A 25,996-nucleotide genomic window follows, 5' to 3' on the forward strand; every position below is an offset into this window, starting at 1 on the left:
CTGGTAGGTTGGATAGCATTTATTCATGGTTTCCTTGTAAAGGTGGTGGAATTATTAGGGAATGAAGTCAAGGTCAGAAAATGGTATCTGTAGACACACCTCTGCCACACCTTCATTTCTTAGATCTCCACTTCGAACGAATGGCAGGGTGAACAGCATGCTATTCTTCATGCTTAAATTCAAGGTCAGAATACACATTTTACTACCAGACTTTCTAGCACTTATGGGGCATTCCTACATGTTCTGCTTCACGTAGCAGAGCTGTTGTCAAGGGAAGTGAGTTTGTGTTTATACAGGACCTCCCGCCCCACCTACCATCAACCAATCATATCAATATGGAGCGATAAGGAGCTTTCCGCATTGATACATTTGGGAGGAGCACGGCGATGAAGTACAAAGTTCAATTTGGCCTCGGCATAACTCTGGAGACTCCAGAATTGCGTCACACATTCTTTTCTTATTATTAACAACAAATCAATACATAAAGCACATGAGGGAACACGACCATACATAGATGACAAACAATGGACAATCGAGCAAGGGGGTACAATATCACATTACAATTACACAAGGACCTTAATTATAATATCCTGTTGTGACTAGGGGGCAGTATTTTCATTTTTGGAAAAATAACGTTCCCATATTAAACGGGATATTTTGTCAGGACAAGATGCTAGAATATGCATATAATTGACAGCTTAGGATAGAAAACACTAAAGTTTCCAAAACTGTAAAAATATTGTCTGTGAGTATATCAGAACTGATATTGCAGGTGAAAGCTTGAGAAAAATCCAATCCGGAAGTGACTCATCTTTTGAAAGCTCTGTGTTCCAATGCATCCCTATTGTGCAGTGAATGGGCTATCAACCAGATTACTTTTTCTACGTATTCCCCAAGGTGTCTACAGCATTGTGACGTAGTTTTACTCATTTATGTTGAAGAATACCCGTAGGCGGCTACATTGCGCAAGTGGTCAGCTGCACACTTCTGCCTGCAGATGAATTTCCGCTGAAACTAGGCTATATGAGCAGCACACATGTGCATTTATTTCACTGCTTTGCGATTGTGTAGGCTACTTTGTGCATGATTTCTCTATTGTACTATATTATTGATAAATCGTACCTCCTCTACAAGAAGTGAGTATTAAAAAGGTGGTTATATGGTTTATACCTGCGTATACCCTCCACTACTGATCCTTTGTGTTTTACAAAAAGTGCACTCTCCTACATGAATGTGCTGTTATTACGGTTGCTAGCCTTTCAGAATCACAAACTGGTCACACACTGAAGGCCTACCAAAAGGTTCATGACTGTGCAAACATGTCTATAATAGATGATGTTAAGATATTAAAGTTTCAAGAAAGGTGTGTATATATTTGGCCTGGCGGTGCGGTTTTATGTGCTGACTGAATGGAAGCTGATAATGAGCTTTTTACTCCCCTTACAAAAAAAGATAGCAGTTTTGAAACTACAGTTGACTGGTATTTCGGACACAGTAATTGCAGAATTACTGCAGTTATACTGCACTGTAACTACAGTCACACTGCAAAATTACTGCAGTAAAGTTCTTACATTTTGGATGCAGTATACTGGAGTTATACTGACTCTCACTTCAGTTATACTGCACTCTGACTGCAAACATTTTTCTGGTCTGGAGAAGAAATGACTAGTCCTCACTGTCTGAGACAAGACCAAGACACTCAATAAGTGATCTCCAGACCAGACTCAAGACTGAGACAGGTCTTGAGTAAGACAACACTGGGCATTAATATGGAGTTGGTCCTCCCTTGCTGCTATAACAGCCTCCACTCTTCTGGGAAGGATTTCCACTAGATGTTGGCATATTGCTGCAGGGACTTGCTTCCATTCAGCCAAAAGAGCATTAGTGTGGTCAGGCACTGATTTTGGGCAATTAGGCCTGGCTCGCAGTCACGTTCCAATTCATCCCAAACGTGTTCAATGGAGTTGAGGTTAGGGCTCTGTTCAGGCCAGTCAAGTTCTTCCACACCGATCTCAACAAGCTATTTCTGTATGGACCTCACTTTGTGCACAGGGGCATTGTTATGCAGAAAAAGGAAATGGCCTTCCCCAAACTGTTGCCACAAAGTTGGAAGTATAGAGTCGTCTAAAATGTCATTGTATGCTGTAGCGTTAAGATTTCCCTTAACTGTAACAAAGGGGCTTAGCCTAGCATGAAAAACAGCCCCAGACCATTATTTATCCTCCACCAAACTTTACAATTGTCACTATGCATTGGGGCAGGTAGCATTCTCCTGGCATCCGCCAAACCCAGATTCGTCCATCGGACTGCCAGTTGGTGAAGCGTGATTCATCACTCCAGATAATGCGTTTCCACTGCTCCAGAGTCCAATGGCGGCGAGCTTAACACCATTCCAGCTGATGCTTGGCATTGAGCATGGTGATCATAGGCTTGTGTGCGGCCATGGAAACCCATTTCATGAAGCTCCCGACAAACAGTTATTGTGCTGACATTGCTTCCAAATGCAGTTTGGAACTCTGTAGTGAGTGTTGCTACCAACGACAGACTATTTTTGCGTGCTACGCACTTCAGCGCTCGGCGGTCCCGTTCTGCCAACTCGTTTGGCCTTGATTGTCTGGCAGCTGAGCCATTGTTCCTCCTAGATGTTTTCACTTCACAACAAGCAGCACTAACAGTTGACCGGAACAGCTCTAGCAGGGAAGCAATGTGACTAACTGACTTGTTGGAAAGACGGCATCCTATGACGGTGCCACATTGAAAGTCACTGAGCTCTTGAATAAAGCCATTCTACTGACAATGTTTGTCTATGGAGATTGCATGGTGGTGTTCTCAATTTTATACACCTGTCAGCAATGGGTGTGGCTGAAAGCGCAAATCTACTAATTTCAAGGGGTGTCCACATACTTTTGTATATATAGTTTCTACAGTTTATAGAGTGCAAATGTTACATTTTGTAGTATTGGCGTTTCAGTTCTGTATTCTTAAAAAAAAGGCCAACAGGCGCCTCACTGTCTCTCTCAGACTGTCTTGAAGCTGATGAGGTAGTCGGGGTAGGCCCCTGCATCACAGAACACCACATAGATAAAGGGATTCTGCAGGTCATTGACAGCACAGTCATGCAGGCCCTGATGGAGATCAGTAGGGTTCAGAGGGTTCGGCTCCTTCATGCCCCCCACCCCTAGGCAGGGATTACCCACTAGCACCCTGGCACGGTACATGTACTTTAGCCCACTGGCGTCTGGGTTGGAGTAGGCATCCTGGCACGAGTACCACGTCTCTTTGGCAAAGTAGGTCCCATCCCCGTAAACAGTAGCTGAAACCAAAGAAAATCCAAAAGATTAGAGAAACCGAATGATTCAAGAAAGTTTCAAGAAGTTAAAAATTAAATGAAATGGAGGGGTTCACTACAGGAATCTATAATGACGAGACAGTTTTTTAAGTGATAATTTGTTTGAATCTTTGTTTGATTAAGCTCTACAGAGCATTACTGTTATGATTATGGAGAGGACAGTGTATGAGTTGATAAAGAATGTTCTTTACCGTTTCTCCCACAGAAGCTCCTATTGAAACCACAGGCATTGATTTTCTGACAGATGACTTTGGTGGTGCCATGGTAAAGGTTCAGCTCATTCTTGCTTTTAGGATACTTCTTATCCAATGCCTGTTTCTTCACTGCGTACCTCTGCCACTGGTCCTTGCTCTGAATCCTCTGGATCTGTAGATAAAGCATTATAGATATTGTCAGTGATACAAGCACTACATTCCTCTCCTGGTTGTATATAATCTACACTGAACACAAATATAAAAGCAATATGTATAGTGTTGGTCACGTTTCATGAGGTGAAATAAAAGATCCCAGAAATGTTCCATACACACAAAAGTGCACAAATTTGATTACACCTGTTAGTAAGCATTTCTCCTTTGCCAAGATTATCCATGAATCTGACATGTGTGGCATATCAAGAAGCTGATTAAACAATATGATCATTACAAAGGTGCACCTTGTGCTGGGAACAATAAAAGGCCACTCTAAAATGTGCAGTTGTGTCACACAACACAATGTCACAGATGTCTCAAGTTTGGAGGGAGCGTACAATTGGCATGCTGACTGCAGGAACATCCACCAGAGCCGTTGCCTAATAATTGAATGTTAATTTCTCTATCATAAGCCGCCTCCAACACCATTTTAGAGAATTTGACAGTAAGTCCAACCGGCCTCACAACCGCAGACCATGTGTAACTACGCCAGCCCAGCCAGGACCTCCACATCTGGCTTCTTCACCTGCGGGATCATCTGAGAACAGCCACCCGGACAGCTGATTAAACTGGGTTTTGCAAATGGTCAAAAATCATCTCAGGGAAGCTCATCTGCATGCTTGTAGTCCTCAACAGGGTCTTGACCGGACTGCAGTTCGGTGTCGTAACCGACTTCATTGTGCAAATGCTCACCTTCGATGGCCACTGGCACGCTGGATAAGTGTGCTCTTCACTGATTAATCCAGATTTCAACTATACCGGGCAGATAGCGTGTATGGCGAGGTGTAGATGAGCGGTTTGCTGATGTCAAATTTGTGAACAGAGTGCCCAATGGTGATGTTATGGTATGGGGAGGCATAAGCTATGGAAAACGAACACTATTGCATTTTATCCATGGCAATTTGAATGCAGAGATTCCGTGACAAGATCCTGAGGCCCATTGTTGTGCCATTCATCCGCTGCCATCACCTCATGTTTCAGCATGATAATGCACGGTCCCATGTCACAAGGATCTGTACACAATTCCAGGAAGCTGAAAATGTCCTAGTTCTTCCATGGCCTGCATACCCCCCAGACATGTCACCCATTGAGCATGTTTTGGATGCTCCGGATTGACATGTACGACAGCGTGTTCCAGGTCCAGCCAATATCCAGCTTCTTCGCACAGCCATTGAAGAGGATTAGGACAACATTCCACAGGCCAAAATCAACAGCCTGATCAACTGTATGTGAAGATGTGTCGCACTGCTTTAAGCAAATGGTGGTCACACCAGATACTGGCTGCTTTGTGTGATCCACCCCCTACCTTTTTTAAAAAGGTATCTGTGACCAACAAGATACAGTGGGGCAAAAAAGTATTTAGTCAGCCACCAATTGTGCAAGTTCTCCCACTTAAAAAGATGAGAGAGGCCTGTAATTTTCATCATAGGTACACTTCAACTATGACAGACAAAATGAGGAAAAAAATCTAGAAAATCTAATTGTAGGATTTTTAATGAATTTATTTGCAAATTATGGTGGAAAATAAGTATTTGGTCAATAACAAAAGTTTATCTCAATACTTTGTTATACACCCTTTGTTGGCAATGACAGAGGTCAACCATTTTCTGTAAGTCTTCACAAGGTTTTCACACACTGTTGCTGGTATTTTGGCCCATTCCTCTATGCAGATCTCCTCTAGAGCAGGGATGTTTTGGGGCTGTTGCTGGGCAACACGGACTTTCAACTCCCTCCAAAGATTTTCTATGGGGTTGAGATCTGGAGACTGGCTAGGCCACTCCAGGACCTTGAAATGCTTCTTATGAAGCCACTCCTTTGTTGCCCGGGCGGTGTATTTGGGATCATTGTCATGCTGAAAGACCCAGCCATGTTTCATCTTCAATGCCCTTGCTGATGGAAGGAGGTTTTCACTCAAAATCTCACGATACATGGCCCCATTCATTCTTTCCTTTACACGGATCAGTCATCCTGGTCCCTTTGCAGAAAAACAGCCCCAAAACATTATGTTTCCACCCCCATGCTTCACAGTAGGTATGGTGTTCTTTGGATGCAACTCAGCATTCTTTGTCCTCCAAACATGACGAGTTGAGTTTTTACCAAAAAGTTATATTTTGGTTTCATCTGACCATATGACATTCTCCCAATCTTCTTCTGGATCATCCAAATGCTCTCTAGCAAACTTCAGACGGGCCTGGACATGTACTGGCTTAAGCAGGGGGACACGTCTGGCACTGCAGGATTTGAGTCCCTGGCGGCGTAGTGTGTTACTGATGGTAGGCTTTGTTACTTTGGTCCCAGCTCTCTGCAGGTCATTCACTATGTCCCCCTGTGTGGTTCTGGGATTTTTGCACACCGTTCTTGTGATCATTTTGACCCCACGGGGTGAGATCTTGCGTGAAGTCCCAGATCGAGGGAGATTATCAGTGGTCTTATATGTCTCCCATTTCCTAATAATTGCTCCCACAGTTGATTTCTTCAACCCAAGCTGCTTACCTATTGCAGATTCAGTCTTCCCAGCCTGGTGCAGGCCTACAATTTTGTTTCTGGTGTCCTTTGACAGCTCTTTGGTCTTGGCCATAGTGGAGTTTGGAGTGTGACTGTTTGAGGTTGTAGACAGGTGTCTTTTATACTGTTAACAAGTTCAAACAGGTGCCATTAATACAGGTAACGAGTGGAGGACAGAGGATCCTCTTAAAGAAGAAGTTACAGGTCTGTGAGAGCCAGAAATCTTGCTTGTTTATACGTGACCAAATACTTATTTTCTACCATAATTTGCAAATAAATTCATAAAAAATCCTACAATGTGATTTTCTGGATTTTCTTTTCTAATTTTGTCTGTCATAGTTGAAGTGTGCCTATGATAAAAATGACAGGCCTCTCATCTTTTTAAGTGGGAGAACTTGCACAATTGGTGGCTGACTAAATACCTTTCTGCCCACTGTATCTGTATTCCCTAATCCATAGATTAGGGCCTAATTTATTTATTTCAATTGACTTGATTACTTTATATCAACTGTAACTCAGCAAAATCTTTGAAATTGTTGCATGTTGCGTTTATACTTTTGTTCAGTGTATATCATATCAGTAATAGTTAATTTACCTGGACAATCTGAACGGTTGATTGTGTTTTAGTATTTGGTTTCTTGGAGGTTGCAACAAATTCCTTCTCTATGCTCTGGTACTCCACTGAGTTAGGAGGCAGTGTGACTATCTCCAGATCCTTGCCGTCCATTCTGGTCCAGCTACGTGGGAACTGAATGACAGCTGAAAAACAGAAGAACAGAGGAAACCATTGAACAGATCATCAATGTAAAAACTCAGGATCAATTAGTTATTATCAAATACTTTTTTATTATTTCAATTCATATTATTTTGATGTTCTGTATTATACACTTTTGATAAACTATACATTTGTATGAACTATAAATTATGCTTGACTATAAAGCTTTTTCCTAAACATATAACCAAGGTATTACCTGTGTCAGAATCTGCCACAAGGCTCCTTTTGACCCTGGTGATGGTCCCTTTACTGTTAGTCTGCTGCATTCGGCTCAGATCAACAGTGAATGTCTCCCCCTGGTGGTTGTATTTAAAACTACTGTCTTTCCTGTGGCAGGCCAGCTCCAGGTCATAGCTGAGACTCTGATCCAGCTCTCCCCAGACCTCTCCCTCCCCGGCTTCCCAGCGCACCGTCTCCCTCATCCTCTTCTCCTCTCCCTCCCGGTTATCCCTGTCCCTCGCCCCCAGCAGAAAATCCTTAATCTGGAGGACAGCGGAAAAAACGTTGTCTTTCTTCCCAGAGACAGTGACTTTGTTTGGGGATGCTACCAGCACACGGACCTGGTTATTCTGGCTCAGGGCCACGATGGCCTGTTTCTGCGGCTCCAGCAGCAGGGGCAAGTGGCTGGAGGGCAGGTCCTGGCTAACGCACTCCTCAGAGACCAGCTCGTCCAGAAGTTTCTTCACCTGAGCCAGGCTAGCAGGGGAGGACCCGTACACCTTAGCCTCCATACTGGGGAAGACCACCGCTGCTGTGGCGCTGGCCAAACACAAGGCTGGTTTGGTAGGAGCAGGCTGGGCTGGTGTGGTTTGTTGGACCGTTTTTGTTAACTTTTTGGCTGTTGTAGAAGTAAATAAATACAGAAATAATACATGAGAAACATGCATAGTAATACTTGTGGAAAAGATTAAACACTTGGGTTACGATTAGGTTACTACTAACCAGCAGTCTTGGGTGTCACCTTTTTGAACTTTTTCATAACCTCATCAAAGTCCTTCATCATCTTGGTTTGGAATATAACAATGTGAATCGTTTTAACTGATGGGGTTCCGATGGTTTTCTGTAGCTCAGTTATTGCATGCAACATTGCATTCCCAACCTCCACTGCTCCCAAGTTACCAGCACCTGTACAGGAGCATAAACATTTGTGTTTTTGGTGCCTGTATTTCTTTATCATTACAGTACATGCAAAGCAAATAATAAATGCCACTTTTAGGTTTTTAACAATGATACTACAATGTTATTACGCCTACCTGTTCCAAGTGCTGGGATGGAGACCGACTGGATTTTCTTGTCTTCACACATCTTCAACACCTTGAGCATGGAGCTGGTGATCTCCTCTTCCTTGGTCTGCCCCACCATGTGAATGATGTGCTTGGCCTGGATGTTTCCAGGTTTGGTCATGACAACACCATCATTGGGTTGGGTCCCTGGGGTCAGAAAAGAAAGGCATTAGCATGTCTAACTTCTTACACAAACACCACTTTTTTTTTTATCTCAGCTACCCATATTTCAATTCTCGTTTACTTTGTTTGTATTTATGGAAGAAATGGAAGACTCATGCCTAAAGCTTTGCACTCGTCCACAACCGACTGTCCAGCAGCTTTTAGAATGGCTCCTGAAACACCTACACAGTGAGGAACAACACGAGTGTAAATATCTTCACTTGAAGACCTTTCTGATGAAATAATATCAGATATAGCTGATCTGAAAGTTGGAATAGGGATCTTGCCTGAGCTCAGATCGAGGCTTGAGTTTGTACTGCTGACGATGGCGTCAGTTTTCTCCTTGGTGATGTCCCCACATACCACCTTGACCTTCACTGGCCCAATTACTGCTTCAATGGTGTTTCCTGGATAAAGGGAAAAGGTTACAGAGGAAGAATAAGTAGCAGACATCAACTGTCGCATAACATCACATGCCGTAATACATTGGAACTGTACAAACCTGTCTGGCCACTGCTGCCCTCTCCTTCCCCAGAGCTGGTGTCATCATCATAAAAATCATCCTCAGAGCCACTGTCTTCATCATCATCATCATCACTACAAAGATCATCTTTATCCTGGTTGAGAATCCAAAGAATGGGTTTAAAAACAATAACTATACACAGTAATGTACACTGAGTGTACAAAACATTAGGAACACATTCATAATATTTAGTTGCACCCCCCATCCCCGTGGAAAGTGTTCCACAGGGATGCTGGCCCATGTTGACTGCAATGCTTCCCACAGTTGTGTCAAATTGGTTGGATGTCCTTTGTGTGGTGGACCATTCTTGATACACACAGGAAACTGTTGAGCATGAAAAACTCAGCAGTGTTGCAGTTCTTGACACACTCAAACCAGTGCGCCTGGCACCTACTACCATACCCTATTAAAAGACACTTCAAATCTTTGTCTTGCCCATTCACCCTCTGAATGGCACACATACACAATCCATGTCACAATTGTCTCAAGGCTTAAAACTCCTTCTTTAACCTGTCTTCTCCCCTTCATCTACACTGATTGAAGTGGATTTAACATATGACATCAGTAAGGGTTCATTGCTTTCACATGGATTCACCTGGTTAGTCTGTCATGTAAAAAGCAGGTTTTCCTAATGTTTTGTACACTAAGTGTAAGTATACTATACATCCACAGTATGTCTGAAGTTAAGTTCTATTAACAATGGCAGTTATGTCATTATTATTACAAAGTTAGTACATTTTCAATATTTCTTTAAAGCTAGAATCCTTAGCTACATACATTTTTGGACTTATAAAATGAATGATATGTACCCATTGATTCTCGAAGAATATAACTTATAAATGCCTCATGAGCTTAGTTGAAATGTTGTACCCCACCAGAACCCAAATAAGCTTGTTTTACTCCAATGTTTAAAAACAACATAAACAAACACTATCCTCAAAACATGTTTAAAACTATAATTTGAATCATCGATGGCCAGTCCTTGCATCCATAGCTCTGTCTATAGATCTGAGAGTGGTTCTCCAGCCCTACCCCGTAGCTTTTTAGCAAAACGGGGGCTTTGCTATTGTTTCAATTAAGGATTCTAGCTTTAACATACCATCTGTCTAGTCTTCCACTGGTTGAGCCCCAGCTGACACTCCTGCAGGACCTTGTTCTCGTAGATGACAATGTAGATCAGTTTGATGATGGTAGGAACGAGGCACTGTGATAGATGATCCTGGATGCCCTGGAGGATGGCACCAATGGAGTCGGCACCATTAAGGCCTCCACCTCCTACAATGAAAACGTTTTTTTTAGGACAATAGCTGTGGATAACTCAACCAATTAAAATGCCTGCATGTTGGGAGCCTACAATAACAACTGTTTATAATAACCTGTAATAACACTGAACCACTAATAAACCATTGCCTACCAGTGCCCACAGCAGGGAAGGACACGGTTGTGATCTGTTTGTCCTCACAGCACTTCAGCACCTTGGTGACTCGTAGTGTAGTGTCAGCCACAGAGTGGGGCCCCAGCATGTGGAGGATGAAGTCACACTGCAGGGCCCCTCCACTGGTCACCCCTGCTGCATCAGCCCTCAGAGGGCCTGGAGAAATAAAGCAGATGACACACGGCAGAGAGAGAAAAGAGTCAGACTGAATGGCTGAGATACACCACAGGTTATATTTTTCCTTAGATGGGAGACACTCACAAATGGTTTTGCACTCCTGTTCAACTGCGCTCCCAGCTGCCTTGAGAATCGCAGCACTAACTCCTGAAGAGAACATGTTTAAAATGAGGTTGTATCCAGTAGGTAGGAAGAAAGTTATATTAATAGAATAAATCATATTTTCCGGAGTGCGCTAACAATGTAACATTTTATGCCGTTTTTGTTTCAGTATACAGACCTCTTGTTAAGCTGATACTTGAGTTGGTGGTATTCACGATCCCTCTGACAGTTTCTTGAGTGATGTCACCTCTCCTCACTTCAATTCTGACACCATGGATTTTAACTAGGGGAGGGAAAAGGTCAACATTTCACCCACACATATTGTGACAATGATACCAATGCACGTTTTAAAATAGGACACCATGAATTAATTTCAAATGTAAACAAATATGAATTAATTTCAAATTCAAACAAAGTATCAAAGTCACACCTTGATTTGGGGGAAGACTTGACTGAGAAGGTGTAGATGGTGATGTAGCCTTTGCCTAAATAAAACCCATAACCTCTAGTCATCACACTCATCAACAAAACATTTTCAAATGAGCCTTATGTGAATTAAATCTACCTGCTCGATTTTGTGTGGGCCCAGGTTCCTTTCGTTAAAGTAATCTCTCAAGAGGTCAAAGATCTTTTGCTCAAAGGCCACTATAAAGATGATTTTGATGCTGGATGAAGGCATCTGTGATATGTGACTCTCCAGTCCTTTTAGTATGGCCTTGATGGAATCTTTGGGCTCAATGCCACCTTTCCCTGAAGCACAAGGCATCAGCATCCAAAGTGAGAAATAGATCAATTGAAACAAATAAATTGATTGATCAATCAGTACAAGTGACACTGGAATGGAACATTTAGTTTTATAATATATTTCAGTTTAATCACCTGTGCCAATAGTAGGAATGGACATTGTGACTGCCTTCCTGTGCTCACACAGATTAAGGACATTCTCTATGGAGGTAGTGATATTTGCAGCATTCTTGGGCCCAACTATCTGAGCTATGTTCTTGCAGTTCAGTTTCCCACCACATGAGAACACAACATCATTGTCCTTCAGGACACCTGGGGAAATTGGGACAAAACAAATTAGTATTCTGTGATTAAGGTTCAACACTAATGGTCTGGTAGCAAGCTGAATACAATATTATTTCTGGAAATATTGATTTTATAACCTAATCTTATCATAACAAGTATTATCGCTTGACTTAGTCCTCTTGTAAATGGGACTTCCTGGATAAATTAAGGTTGAATAAAAAAGTATGCCTTACCAAGTGATTGTACCATTCTTCTGCATTCGTCCACTACTGATTTCCCAGCTTCCTTTAGGATGGCTCCAGACACACCTGTTGAGATAAGACATACAGTAAGTTAGAGACTTACCGAACACCGTCAAATGAAACCAAACTGAAAACAAACTGTGTGAACATGTCATTAAAAACAATTAAACACACTTGCCAGAATTAAGATTCAGATGATGGTTGTTGGAATTCACTATGACATCCACTGTCTCTTTGGTGATGTCTCCCTTCTTCAGGAACACTGACACTCCACTAATAATCACTGTTAATAGAAGAAAAATTAAGAAAGCAGATCTAATTCAAATGGAACAATTACCCCACCGAAGACATTCTTCAAAAAGTACGCAGCAACAATCAATACATTACAGAATTAAAACACACAACATTATCCAGTCTAAAAAAGCATTTCCACTCCTCCGTAAGAGTCTCCCATCAATATGTTTAATTCATTCAGTGGCACTAACATATCTAGATGAAGCATGGATTGTAGACTATTCCATGCATCTGGTGCACAAGAAGAGAAGGCAGTCCTGCCCAATACTGTGAATGTCCTGGGGACTTTACCTTACAGAACGGGTATGGTAACTGCTGGTGGTGAAAGAAACCAGACTGCAGAGGTAAAGAGGGAGTTTACCCAAAAGGGCTTTGTAGATGAACACATACAAATGTAGCTTCCTGCGCATATAAAGTGAGGTCCAACCTACCATTCGGTACAAGGTGCAATGGTGGGTGAGTGACTTGGCATTTGTAATAAAGCGCAAGGATGCAGGATAAACAGAGTCCAGTCTCTGTAAGACGGAGGAGGTTGCATGCATATACAACAAGTCACCATAATCAATTACAAAGAGAAAAATGGCCTGAACAAGCTTCTTTCTAGCCATAAGCGGGAAGCACGCCTTATTACGAAAATAAAGAACCAATTTCAATTGAAGCTTCCTCACAAGATTATCTAAATGAACTTTAAAGGACAACTTGTCATCCAACCATATACCTAGGTATTTGTAGGATGTAATTCTGTAATTTTGTAGAATTTTGTTTCTTGTACATTCAAGACCAGTTTGAGACCATAAAGGGAGGACCGCAGAGACTGAAAAGCAGTCTGGAGCTCTTGAACAACCTGAACCAGGGAAGGAGAACATGAGTATATGACTGTATCATCTACATTTAGATGTAACTTTGCTGGTTGCATCCCATTTCCCAAATCATTAATATAAATTGAGGACACAGGAGCTAAAATGGAACCCTGTGGCACACCTTTATTAATCTCAAGAAAGCTAGACTTGTGATTGTAAGTATGTACACATTGTGTCCTGTCAGAAAAATAGTTCCTAAACCAATTTACTGCCCCTTCACTGAGACCGATGTTACTGAGTCATCCTAGCAACAATTTATGGTCAACTGAATGAAATGCCTTTGATCGATCAACAAACAGAGCAGTGAAATGTTGCTTTTTACTAAGTGCATTAATGATGTAATTTGCCACTGCCATAGCTGCAGTTGTGGTGCTGTGCCCAGATCTAAAGCCAGACTGAACTCTGCTCAGTATGTTATTTTTAATGAAGACGTTTAAAACTGAGTTCACTAGGGATTCATAGACTTCAGTAATAATACCAGCTGCTATTATTAAGAGGTAGGGATCCAGGTTGTCTGGACCTGCAGACATTTTAGTGTCTATTGCCTTCAATGCTTTATAGACCTCAGCATAATAAACAGGCTCAAGCCTGCTCAAGCCTGAGGGTGGTTTTAACCTTCTAGACAATGAATTGTATCAACTCGCTACCCAATGTTTATACCAGACATTAGGAACACCAAACCTTGTTCCATACCAAACTGTATGGAACAATCCTTGGATAGCTTTTCAGAATTCACCGATAAATTGGTCCAACTGGAAAATTAAAGGCACAGAAACTGTAATTATTTGGTAACAGGAAATACATTTAGTTTTGTACTGACCAATGAAGATATTTTCAAACTTAAAAGTTAGATATCACAACATTTTGATTTAAAATATTTTGGACATTGAGTCAGAAAATGATGCTCATATGATAGGTAAGATATACAAAACCTTGCAGAGAACATATCCAACTGACAATCTCAGAAAAAATAAATAAACTATTGGAACCAAGACTTAAAAAGAATTGATGTTGGCACAATATGGAGAGAATGTTGGAGCATAACTAATGAAATTAAAGGTAACTAAAATGTATGCTTAATTCAGTATAAACTAATGTATATAATGTATTATACAAAAGACAAAATTCACAAATTCTACAGCATAACGGTCATAATGTCTTAAGTGTAAAACTAACAATTACCCAATTATCCATGCTTTCTGGGAATGCTATAAAGTCCAAAAGTTATGGGCGGAGTTAGAAAGTTGGCTGTCAGAAAAATTACAAGGAAAACATACTTTTAATCCATCTGTCTGCATATTTCATAAGGTGGTGTAGTGAGATAATCATCCAGCCCAATGCTTCTCTTCTCATCACTCATCTTGAAAAACCTTATACTAAAAACTTCAAACACTTCAAACACAAATCAATTTGTGAGGACAGGGCACGCTATAGGTTTCCTGCAGTATTTAACCATATGGTATGATTATACAAAAAGTATGGTTGAAGGAACTAACCTTTGATGTCTGAGCCTGGTTTAGCCACTAGGGGTGGTGGTGGATGTGTGTTATGTGGGGCAGTGGCTTCAGAGGGAGCATTTGGAGTTGTGCCTGTTGCTGTTTTGTTGGTTATTTGTTGTCGACGATAACCCTGTTGAATGAAGTAGGACAAGAAGAGGTTTGACTTTCAACGGGAATACTTGACCCCATTTACAATAACACTGCACATTTCCTTCTTAATCAAACCTAAGCATGTACCAAGGTTTGACATGGTATGTTAATCACAGATATAGCCAGGTGGCATTATAAACGAACACTAAACATCGAATGGAATGTTGAGAAGCGGACTTACTTACCTCTCCTTCAATTGCTGACTGGAACTCCCCCACTATCTTGGCATCAGAGTCACAAATATCACAAATATGTTCACAAATATGTTCACAAATATGTTCACAAATATGTTCCTCAGGTGTTGAGGTTTCTGTTTAATGAAACCGAGGACTCCCTTGATAACTGCTGCACAGCTCTCTGTGACGGGAAAACCAAAGGTACCGCACCCCATCGCTGGCATCCATATGGAGACGCACTTCTTGATGTCTGCTTTCAGTAAACTGTCCTGGACCGTCGACTGTAGATTGATATTTCTAAGAGTTGAGGTGTCCTTCCCCCATACTGGAAGCACTGCATAGATGAGGTGCTGAGCTCCAAGGGTGCCTGGGTTGGACAAGACCACATCTCCTGGCTGTAGAGTCTGCCTCTCCTTCAGGAACTTGTCAAACACCTTCCTGATATCAGGCCCACCAATCTGAAGGAACTGCTTAGCGATCGGAGTATCAAAGGACAGACTGCTGCTCAGAGGGCAGATCAAAGCATCTGCAGCATGTTGGGAGATGTTACCCTGACCAACAGTTAAAGTGACGCAACCTTCAATGTTGTATCTGTATTTCTGACAGTGGGTAATCACTGGTGATAGGTAGAGTTTGCACCCCAAATCCTTGAACTTAGCCTGCAGATCCGCTTGGTTTTTCTCTAGGACTTTGGACTCCCCGGCCTTGGAGTATGTGTACTTCTCCGTTGTAATTGTACTGACCTGCTGTCTCACTGCATCTACGGCCTCTTTGATTTTATCACTCGCTGCCGTGATCTTCAGACAAGGAGATCCTAGTGTTTTGCATGGCAGTATAGTCACGCCCAGAGCCTTGATTTCAGGGACCTCTGAGAGGTTCATGCAAGAGGCCACAAACTCTACTTCCTGGACTGATTTGAGAGAGACATCCACTGTTTCCGGCTTCTTGTTGTCCAGGTATCCCCTCAACTTCCCTGCCACATCTGCCACCACACTGGAGAATCCACAGACTCCAATCTTCTCCTGTGTTACGGAGATGCTGACATTGTGGTTGTTCTTGGTGAATTTGAGGTCTCCATTAAGTATGGCAAAGAACTGTGCCCATTGTTCGTCATTGGTCAAATGGGCTTGGTCTGGTGTGAGTTTGATGACTTCCTCTTTGATGACCTCATGTAATGTGTCTTCAGCTCTCTGGATATCAGCTCTTTCTGCAAGGATCTGTATGGAACCATCACTAAGGAGGAATACAGACGATATGTGGTTCTGGGCAAAATGTTTCCTCTCAAACTTTTTTAGGTCCAGAGATTTCAAGAACTCCATCAAAGGCACTGATACATTATTAAGCAGTCTGGTTTCAACATTCCCCATTGCCTCATGGACAACACCTTCTGCGGTACTAACCTTGTTCTCCAAACCCTTTAGACATATAATGAAGCTTTCTTCATCTTTGGAAAACTCCACGTCCACTAGTTTGCCAGAGACAAGATCCCAGATGATCTCAAACTTCTCTTTGGAGTCCAGTGAGATTTTTCTTACTATTGTGTTCCTCTCCATCTGAAGCTCATCACTGACCTTCTTCACCATATGCTCAATCTTCTCCACAAGGGTCTTCACCTCATTCTGCACTCCTACCACCACAATCTCACCATTGCTTTTCTTGTAAGATATGCTGGCATCAGAGGATTTGAGACCAAGACAACTATTCTCAACCCTTTCCCAGACCTCCACCGCTGTGGGCAGCTGAACCTCTTTGTATTTCTCTAGCAAGGCCAGAGCCTCTCTCTGGGCAATTCTTCCCCATTTAGGGCCCAGTCTGAGCATGCCCAAGGACTCCTTCTCCATGGTCATATCCAGCTCCATCTGTGGGGGTTCTGTGATCATATTGAAGGAGACGCTAGCATTGACCTTACGTAGTCCAGTTGTTAAATCCTGCTTGCGGGCTTCATCACATTTAATGAAGTCGAAAAGTGCTGAACTGAGACAAAGGGCTATGTTAGAAGGGATGTCTGATTGGGGGGCTGTTTGCCCTGTTAACGCCTTCTGCAGACTGGAGTAGAATAGCTGAGCTATGAGGTCCACCCCACCGAAATGATGCTTGTGTTCCGCAACCTGATAGGCAACTGAAATAAGGTGAACAGAGGGCATAATTATTTACTGAACAGGTTAGCTTAAAACGTCATCCTATTTCTAGAAGATAATGTAATTGAAAAGGGGCCTACCATGACAGTCTTCAAAGGTGATGACCATGCTCTTGCCCTTGGTAACCCAGATCTGGGACTTGATATCTCCTCCTTTGCTCCTTTTGCTAGAGAAGTAGAGATTGAGGGCCTCTTCCACTCCTCCTTTGATTTGGCTCATGTCCCCCTGGACAAGCACAGAGTCTGTCAGCTCTAAACGACACGCCCCGATATCCATGCCCTGGTACTTCTTTGATGAACATTTCCTAAGGAAAGACTTTATGTCTGCGTAACATAAAATGTTAATAGTTAGATTAGTATTGTATGCCGTTTTTTGGTCACTTAATGGTGTAATATTAGAGATATTGTGTATACGTGTTTTTGATGTATCTGTGGACCCACCAATGTTCTGTTTGAAGCTGACCACTACTCTGTCTCCATCGTCCAGGGTCTCCCAGGCATGCTCAGCCCCTTGGCTGCAGCTGCCAATGAACAGAGAGATGATATCGCACTTGCAGATCTCATTAAACCCAGTCAGGATGAAGCGCCTGTTGTCCAGTTTCCCTTCCACAGCAGTCTCATTGTACACCTCCACAGAAATGCCATACTGATGCTCCTTCTTGGCAAGGACTTTCTCTGCATCTGACAGGAGGTAAAGAATTTATTGGTGGGCATGATTGTCCAAACAGACTCAAGAAATAAACTCATATGATGTTCACCTGTGGATATAAGTAAATGACATGTAATGTAACAATGTAAATTCTCTAAAATGCAAAGACTCAAATAGCAGCCATTGTGTTCTTGTGACTGGGAAGGAAGCATTTCCTCATGACCCCTATTCCCAGCTGTGATGAGACATTCCATTTTACAGTCATAGCAAAGTAACTTCTGAATGATAAACAAGTATGGCAGATCTAATTACAGTGTTTATTCCAACAGGTACAAAGTGGAAATGTACACTGATAACAGTAAAATAAATCCAAGTGTGTGGTTAATAATACAGTAAATCATATAATATTAACATGAGGAAAGAATATTTAAATTATATAAGTCTATGTAAAAAAAACTCCTTACCTGACTGAAAGGACAGTTTGAGGATCCAGCTATTCTTGCCATGTCTTGTAATGCTGGCCCCTTCTTCTTCTGATGCAAACTGGTCAAAATACAATTTAAGGAGCTCCTTTTCAAGTTCCTTTGTGGTTCTAACAAGCAGTGTATGTGTGTTTGCTTTAATATCCTTATCCTCCACTGAATCTGTAAAATAAACAGAAACACACACAGAGAGAGAGAGAGAGCATTAACATGAATATGATTCCCATACTGATGTTATACATTGATGAATAAGTGTCTTTATGAACATCAGTCTTACCTGCTTGACTGTCTGACACTGGCTGCTACATCACAGATAAAGACAAGCACAGAAAACCACATGTCAAAATATTGTAATATGGCAAACTTGATGCAGTATAACAAATAAACAAAGAATCACCTTCTCTTCGGTGTTGAGTGCAGATTTTCCCACAAGAGTCAGAGGTGGTTTAACATTCTTCAATTTTGTTTCACCTCCATTCTCTTTCAGCTTCACTTGAAGCTCAACCACCCCAATGGGTTTTTTAAAATCTATCTTATGATCTCTTTTAGCCAACACTTTCTGCAGAGCTGGGGAAATGATAAAATAACATCATTAGGTACAGTATATGGAGTCTCTGCCTAATTAACCCATTGTACAAAACCAGATTCTGCTGTTTTGGTTCCTGAGACATTACTTTACTGAACACAATCTTGGTGCCTCAGATGTTTGTCAAAATACTTAGATTGTTTACATTAACTGTTTATCACAATACTTCAGATATAGGCCTGAGCACAATAGATAAACTGTATAATTAGGCTAATTTATTCACAATCAGATTATGTGTCTAAATTGACAGTATGTAAATATTTTGATTTCAAAATATTTTTATAATTACATGCATCTTCGAGGTAAACGAGCAGAGCCTTCTTCTTGTCCCCAGGATAGTCTTGAATTTGTAATACCTCTCCTCCAGACCTCCTTTTGTTTTTGAAGTACAAATCCAACTTGGATCTAATTTTGTCTAGGTCGTCTGGCAGACCCTCCAAAATCAGTGTTTTTTCCGTCATTATTCAGAAAATTAGGTCGACCTATATTGATTGAAGCGTGATCATACTTGTATGACTCTTATTTCAGAAACTTTGATTGCTCACCTGTCCTGTTGAAGTGACAGTTCGTGTCTCAGGGGAACGAGGATTCTGAGATTTCACACTCTGAAATCGTGCTACAGTGTCTTTTTTTTATTTCGGTTATTATGGAAAATCCGTGCTAATATGTTGTGTTGAACCCAGATGGTTGCGCCCTGTGTAGTGCATAAAATAACTTTCACTTTTGATTTTAACCTCGTGACTTCGAGGAACTTGAAGTATTAGTGAACAAGAAAGTTAATCGGTTCTCCACCGAGGTAAAGCCAGTTTTAAATTGGATATTCGACGGATATTCGCGCTTCAAACCACTTGAGCCACAGTCTCCAAATAAGTGTCATGATTTTGGACAAATTGCGCACAACATTGCACAGGTCTTATTTTCACGATTTGGACATTCATTCGCTTTCCAAAGCTAATAAACATGTGGAAATGTGAGCAAGCAGCATTTTGTATTCCTAGATTAATTAGTTAGGGAGCATAAACAAAGTTTAAACTTTTTCTACATTCGACCGATTTGACTCAAACAAGGTTCAGAATGTCCACTCAGTGGGCCTACACATTGCACACCCTTTAGTTTGTCCATTTTCATCTTACAAGGTTTTACATAAATGTTTTAAAATTCAAAATTTCAATAGCTCCTTGGTCATACTGACTTTAAAGAATGTACACTCAGCAGCCCTACACATTGCAGACCCTTTAGTTTGTCTATTTTCATCTCATGCAATTTTTCAATGTTTTTCAATGTTTCTAATTTCAATAGCTCCTTGGTCATGTGACCTACTGACTTCAAACAAGGTTCAGAATGTCCACCCCTCTGTCAATTTGACCGGCAGGCTGTAACAACAGATTGCTTTGATATGAACTTAATATGAGGGAACTAAAAAGAAACAAACACTCACAGTATTGACTCTGCTAGCTTCAGATCTATGCCCAGATACCTGAGAAGAATGTGAAGTTTTTCCAGTAAGGAGAACGAGGGCAGTGATGACAGCGGTCAGTGCATCAAGGATAAAAGTACAGGAATCAGGGCGGCCAGATATGAACAGACAAAGGGACCATGTCTTCTCATTTTGGATTGGCCTTTGATATATAATAGGATAGATCACTTACTTTCGTGGCTTGATAAAGGACAAATTAATGTATAGTAATGTACGGTACAAATCAGCTTTGATCCTATTCCAGAGTTATCTAAGTTCATTGTATGTGTAATACTGGGATTCCCCTTTTTTCCCTAGTGACAGCCCAGATCCTGAAGATAGATGTCCTGTGACAGAGACAAGGTGTATGTGAAGCCTAAAAACATTACACTTGACCCCTCTGTGAAGTTTGAGGTACAGTAGTTCACACAATTAATGTTATAATTAAGTACCCTGAAGACATTAAAGAGTGACTGCCTTTAAAAAGCAACAAATCCCTTTGAAAATGGACTATGTGGCATCGATTCAAGTCAGAAACAGTTATTCGACTGTCAAAATTGACTACAAAGTGTAAATAGGTTAATTTTGGTCATAAAGTCAGTCTCTTCTAAAACGGAGTTTGGAACATCTGTGCATCACAACGGGTAAATGAAGGTTGGGTTTTGATTTGATGATGTCCATTTGCACACTAACATGGGGTGAACAGCTGCAGGGATTGCTCTTTATCCAATAGCATAGACAGTGAGACACACCTGACCAGCACCTCCAACTTTGTTTTCATAAGACAAAACATTGCACATTTTCTTACTTGAGAAATAATGCACCAAACATCTTAATTAGATGTAAAACTAAAACATCCTTGGCAAAAACATCATCATGGTTATTTTGAGGAAGTGAAATAGGCTTCTGTGCCTACAGTGTCTCATGGGGGACAAACGTCAAAAACCAAACGGGGATGAAACACACCTCCAAGACTGAAATCTCATTTTTCTAATGAGCAACAGAAAAACATACGTGCCAATCGGTGTGTTTGGTGGCCCTTAAAAGACAATCTCCTACACCTGATAATGATTTTATTTACCAAGGAGTCTGTGTGTGTGCTAGGCTAGGGAATAACCGTCTATACTACAAAGTGTAAAGGCATGTTCCAATCTATTTTGAGTTAGGAGTTGGGGTACGTTCAAGAAAATGATGCCATTCGCCTGGCACTTGTCCACCATTACTTATTTTATGGCTGATTTAGTGCTGTACTGTTGACAAGGTGACACATTGTGAACAAGGTTTGTGGCTGTCGCTGTGCAGGTGCACCTTGATGTCTCCACAAAGACAGTCAACTTCTCCAATGCCCAGCCCCCAATGCCTGAGGAGCAAATGAGCGATTGTCTGGAGATTAGCTTCTCCAAGCCCAGTTGAGGGGGAGGAGAGGTGGAGAGGTTGGACTATGACATGTACTCTGGGAAATGAAAAATCACCTTCCTCAACACTGGAGGTACAGTAGATCTATTCTATCAATCATTAGTGTGTGTGTGTGCATGTTCACTCACACTGCACACTGTCCTAACCCATCTGGACAAGAGTAATACCTATGTAAGAATGCTGTTCATCGACTAAAGCTCAGCATTTAACACCATAGTACCCTCCAAACTTGTCATTAAGCTCGAGACCCCGGGTCTCGACCCCGCCCTGTGCAACTGGGTCCTGGACTTCCTGTAGAAGTTGTGGTTTTCCTGTAGAAAACAACATCTCCACCCCACTGATCCTCAACACTGGGGCCCCACAAGGGTGCGTTCTCAGCCCTCTCCTGTACTCCCTGTTCACCCATGACTGCATGGCCATGCACGCCTCCAACTCAATCATCAAGTTTGCAGACGACACTACAGTGGTAGGCTTGATTACCAACAACGACGAGACGGCCTACAGGGAGGAGGTGAGGGCCCCCGGAGTGTAGTGTCAGTAAAATAACCTCACACTCAATGTCAACAAAAAAAAGGAGATGATCGTGGATTTCAGGAAACAGCAGAGGGAGCAGCCCCCTATCCACATCGACGGGACAGTAGTGGAGAAGGTGGAAAGTTAAGTTCCTCGCCGTGCACATCACAGACAAACTGAAATGGTCCACCCACACAGACAGTGTTTACTACATCACTACACCCTGGTTACACCTCCACACCTGGTGACATTCATTTACTACATTACTACATCCTGGTTACACCTCCACCTTCACACCTGGTGACATTCATTTACTACAGCACTACACCCTGGTTAATGTCACCAGGTGTGGAGGTGTAACTAGGGTGTAGTGATGTAGCAAATTAATGTCACCAGGTGTGGAAGGGGACCCACTGACTGCGAAATAATAATAATGTGATGTCTGTGGTTGACACCAACTAGAAGTACTGAGGGACTAAAATTGAGGCCTCTTTCTAACTACCAAAACGTCAGTCAAGTTCTACAAGAAATGCATTTTCTTGTATATTATACAAGAAGAATAGTTGGAAAATATCCCTACAATTTGTCCATAACAATTGGCTTATTTCTATTTACTTTTGTATGTCTCACCAGCTACACTAAAACCTGGTGTCTACTGACATGTCAACAGCACTGGTGTGGTTAAATTTCACAGCAGCGTACTGGGCATCCTCCTCCTGTTTCTGGGGTTGAGACAGTTGGGCAGTGGAGTATTCAGGCACTTCCTGGTTTCTGTGTTGAATGCTGGCGTATTGAACGTTATCCTGGTTGTCTGTGTCCACTGTCGGTGCTGCAGTATGGGTCATGCCTGAGATGTTGTCATACACGGGACTAGAGTCTTGCTGTTGAGGAGAGAGGACAGAAAACATGAGGGTTGAAAAATAAAGTAATACCACAGTCATTGAGTCCATCTCTTCAAAGACCACTTTAGTTCTCAGTCAACTGATTCCAACACTCACCTGTCCATTGTCTACCGTGTTTCTTCTGTCTCTTGTGTCAGAAGTGGATTTGGAGGCCTTCTTCCTGTTTTGTAAATTAAAGAATGAATGAACATATGAACGAATGAATCAATTCAAATCAATCAAGATCAATTATAAAAAACACAATGTAAAAAAAGAGGTAAATTATTCACTCACCTGAACCACATAAGGACAGAGAGACAGAGGATGAGAACCAGAACAACCACTATGATTCCTATAGATGCATTCTTCACAGAAGCTTGTTTCTCTAAAGCATAAAGAATGATATGAATGTTATCTGATTGTGTTTTTATTTTAAATTTCAAGTTACACTATCTTACCGGCTACAATGATCAATTGAGGTGTAGATATCTGGGCTCCAATTGTATTGTCAGCCTCACAGTAGTATTCTCCACTGTCCTCAGAGCTGATGTTAGTGATGCTGTAACTCTGTCCTGATGCTTTTTGTGAGGTTACGTTCTTGTACCAGGTGTATTTGTCCACAGGTGGGTTGGCATCACTGCTGCAGGTCAGAGTCACTGAACTGCCCTCCACTATTTTACCAGAAGGACTGACTGATACTGACACTCTCTTTGGGCCATCTAGTGTTAGAAATGACATACAAATGAACACACAGTGTAACCAAAGTATAACACTAGAATTAAATTGGTTAGATGATATATATTTATTGTACTCACATCTGACAGTGAGAGTCTCTTCGGCAGAGGGGAGATTCTCATGGCCGGTTACAGCACAGGAGTATCTGCCTGTATCCTCACTGCTGACTGGGTCTAGGTACAGGTAGTTATTTTTGGTCTTTGGGTTTGTGAGACATTGTCTGTTCTTCTTCCAGATGTAGGTGGGGTTGGGGTTGTCAGTCAGAGTACAGGTGGTGCTACAGGTCAGTGTCACAGGCTGTCCCTCTGTCACTATAGTTTGAAATTTTGCCTCCAGGCCTGTGATTAAAAACAAACATTATAACCTCATCAACTTACCCAACAACCGTTGTAATCAAATGACACAAGACGTCCATATTATATACAGACTGTCATGCCTAATGTACTGTATAATATGAAATTAAAACAGATTTTCAAAGACTTGAATGTAACTGATAAATTATTACAAAATAGTGTACCTGTGACGGACAGCCAGACTCCAGGACTGCCAGAATAGCTCTCACTTCTCACACTTTGAAAGACGTGACCTTGTATGATCTGAGTCTCGAATGTGAACCAGTATTCAGCTGAGTCGCTCTCTCTCAGGTCTGTGATTCTCATGGTGCAGTCATTCACTCTGTCCCCATAGTACTCCACACGATCATCATTCTGAGGTTTCACAACAGACCATCTATAGAACCATGATGTCTCTGTGACTGTATGACCTCTGGGATATGTATAAGAGCAGGACAGATCCACTGTTGACCTCTTCAAGGCACAGATACTCTGAGGGTTGTAAGTCACCCTCCAGCCATTCTGACCCAGTACCACTGCAACACAGTCACACATCACAGGTAAAATAAAGAACCATTAAAGAAACCCGTGGCCCACACCCAATTTTTCTTCACAGTTGCGGAGAGATGAGTGAATGGAAACCACAAGTATATACTGTATGTGAGGTGTGAAGAGCAAATCTAAATATTAACAAGGAAATTAATAATTTATACAACATATGAACATTGAGAAGCAACTTATTGTGAATTGTTCAAATGGTTTAGAAATGTCTATAGATTGAATAGCAAAGGATAAGAAAAGGATGGTTACTGAAAGGTTAGGAATGAGACCATACCTGTCTCAGACCAGATAAAGACCATCAACACACTTCCTGCTGTTCTCAATGCCATTGTTGCATCTCCATGCAGTCTTACAAACAGAACGGTAGACAACTAAAACACACTTTATAACTGGTGAATAACTACACTTGATACTTAGCACACAACGGTATTATATATATAGCTCTAAATACATTCCCCCCTTAATTCTGACCATAGCGTTAAGGCCAACGATCCTATCATTATCACAATATATGGTTTATTACTAAAAACATCAAATGAAACAATGTTATAAGATATTGTCACACGTACTTACAGAGTGAAGTGGAAAGGACTTGTACAGTAAATCAACTGATTAGCAGTGTGTGGAAACAGGAACTTACAGTGTGGTTGGCACATATTGAAAGTAGCTGATACAGAACTGTCCTTCCACTTTAGACATTAACATGCATGATGCTGTTACGAGGAGCGAAGGGGGGGGGGACCCAAGAGTGGACTCAGAAGAGGAAGTCGGGATGAATGTGTTTATTGAACACAGAGAAATACGAAGTGCAGAACCGGGGGAGCTCAGATGAGTGCAAAAAAACAGGAGTGTAGAATGAGGTTGGAGTTGCCTGAGCAGGACAGGGAAACAGGTCCAAGGTAATGGTGGGGAGTGAAATCCAGAGCAAGGTGGTGAGATGTGGAACAGGAGACAGGAGCCGGAGCGGTACTGTAAGGAGAGGACAAAAAATGGTTTAAGGCAGGGAAACAAGCACAGCAGAGCAACAGGATCTTGAGAAAAGACAAAAGGCTAGAATAATAACTGATTGAGCAGAGATTACGTTCTGGCAGAGTGGAAGTGGCAGGAATGGGTATATGTAGAGATCTTAATTTATGGATGAGTTGCAGCTGGTAGGGATCTGCTCTGACTTCAGCACACCTGTCTCCAATCACACAATTAAACAGAGAGGGAGAGGGAGAGAGAGAACACAGGGAAAGAACTGTAGGTAAAGGAGACACCGGACAACCACCAGAGGGCGG

General features: G+C 41.8%; 2 protein-coding genes across 4 annotated transcripts; both read right to left on the reverse strand.

Annotated features, from left to right (window-relative positions):
• Window positions 1–449: 449 nt before the first annotated feature.
• Window positions 450–19,598, reverse strand: LOC135519384 (protein mono-ADP-ribosyltransferase PARP14-like). The gene is made up of 27 exons (XM_064944575.1): window positions 19,112–19,598; window positions 18,634–18,803; window positions 18,514–18,538; window positions 18,219–18,398; window positions 17,547–17,786; window positions 17,187–17,429; window positions 15,075–17,087; window positions 14,978–15,033; window positions 14,640–14,772; window positions 12,168–12,272; window positions 11,981–12,055; window positions 11,598–11,774; window positions 11,284–11,468; window positions 11,149–11,203; window positions 10,897–11,001; window positions 10,701–10,763; window positions 10,419–10,595; window positions 10,104–10,279; window positions 8,984–9,098; window positions 8,769–8,888; window positions 8,601–8,663; window positions 8,290–8,466; window positions 7,979–8,161; window positions 7,233–7,874; window positions 6,857–7,020; window positions 3,541–3,715; window positions 450–3,313 (listed from the first exon to the last, which is right to left on the reverse strand). Exons 1-27 carry the CDS (start codon window positions 19,281–19,283, stop codon window positions 3,018–3,020), a joined length of 6,285 nt encoding a protein of 2,094 aa, XP_064800647.1. The 5' UTR covers window positions 19,284–19,598; the 3' UTR covers window positions 450–3,017.
• Window positions 19,599–20,051: 453 nt separating this feature from the next.
• LOC135519386 (B-cell receptor CD22-like) lies at window positions 20,052–25,363 on the reverse strand. Of its 3 annotated transcripts, none has more exons than XM_064944576.1 (8): window positions 25,290–25,352; window positions 24,991–25,064; window positions 24,341–24,691; window positions 23,904–24,161; window positions 23,547–23,807; window positions 23,383–23,473; window positions 23,206–23,269; window positions 20,052–23,088 (listed from the first exon to the last, which is right to left on the reverse strand). In XM_064944576.1, the coding sequence occupies exons 2-8, from the start codon at window positions 25,043–25,045 to the stop codon at window positions 22,846–22,848; spliced, it is 1,323 nt and encodes a 440-aa protein (XP_064800648.1). In that variant the 5' UTR covers window positions 25,046–25,064; window positions 25,290–25,352; the 3' UTR covers window positions 20,052–22,845. The 3 variants fall into 3 exon arrangements, with proteins under 3 accessions (XP_064800648.1, XP_064800649.1, XP_064800650.1); XM_064944577.1 differs by having other exon boundaries at window positions 25,286–25,303; XM_064944578.1 differs by lacking the exon at window positions 24,991–25,064 and having other exon boundaries at window positions 25,286–25,363.
• Between the last annotated feature and the right edge of the window lie 633 nt (window positions 25,364–25,996).

This window comes from Oncorhynchus masou, chromosome 29 (assembly GCF_036934945.1).
Source record: "Oncorhynchus masou masou isolate Uvic2021 chromosome 29, UVic_Omas_1.1, whole genome shotgun sequence".
Taxonomy (NCBI): Eukaryota; Metazoa; Chordata; class Actinopteri; order Salmoniformes; family Salmonidae; genus Oncorhynchus; species Oncorhynchus masou.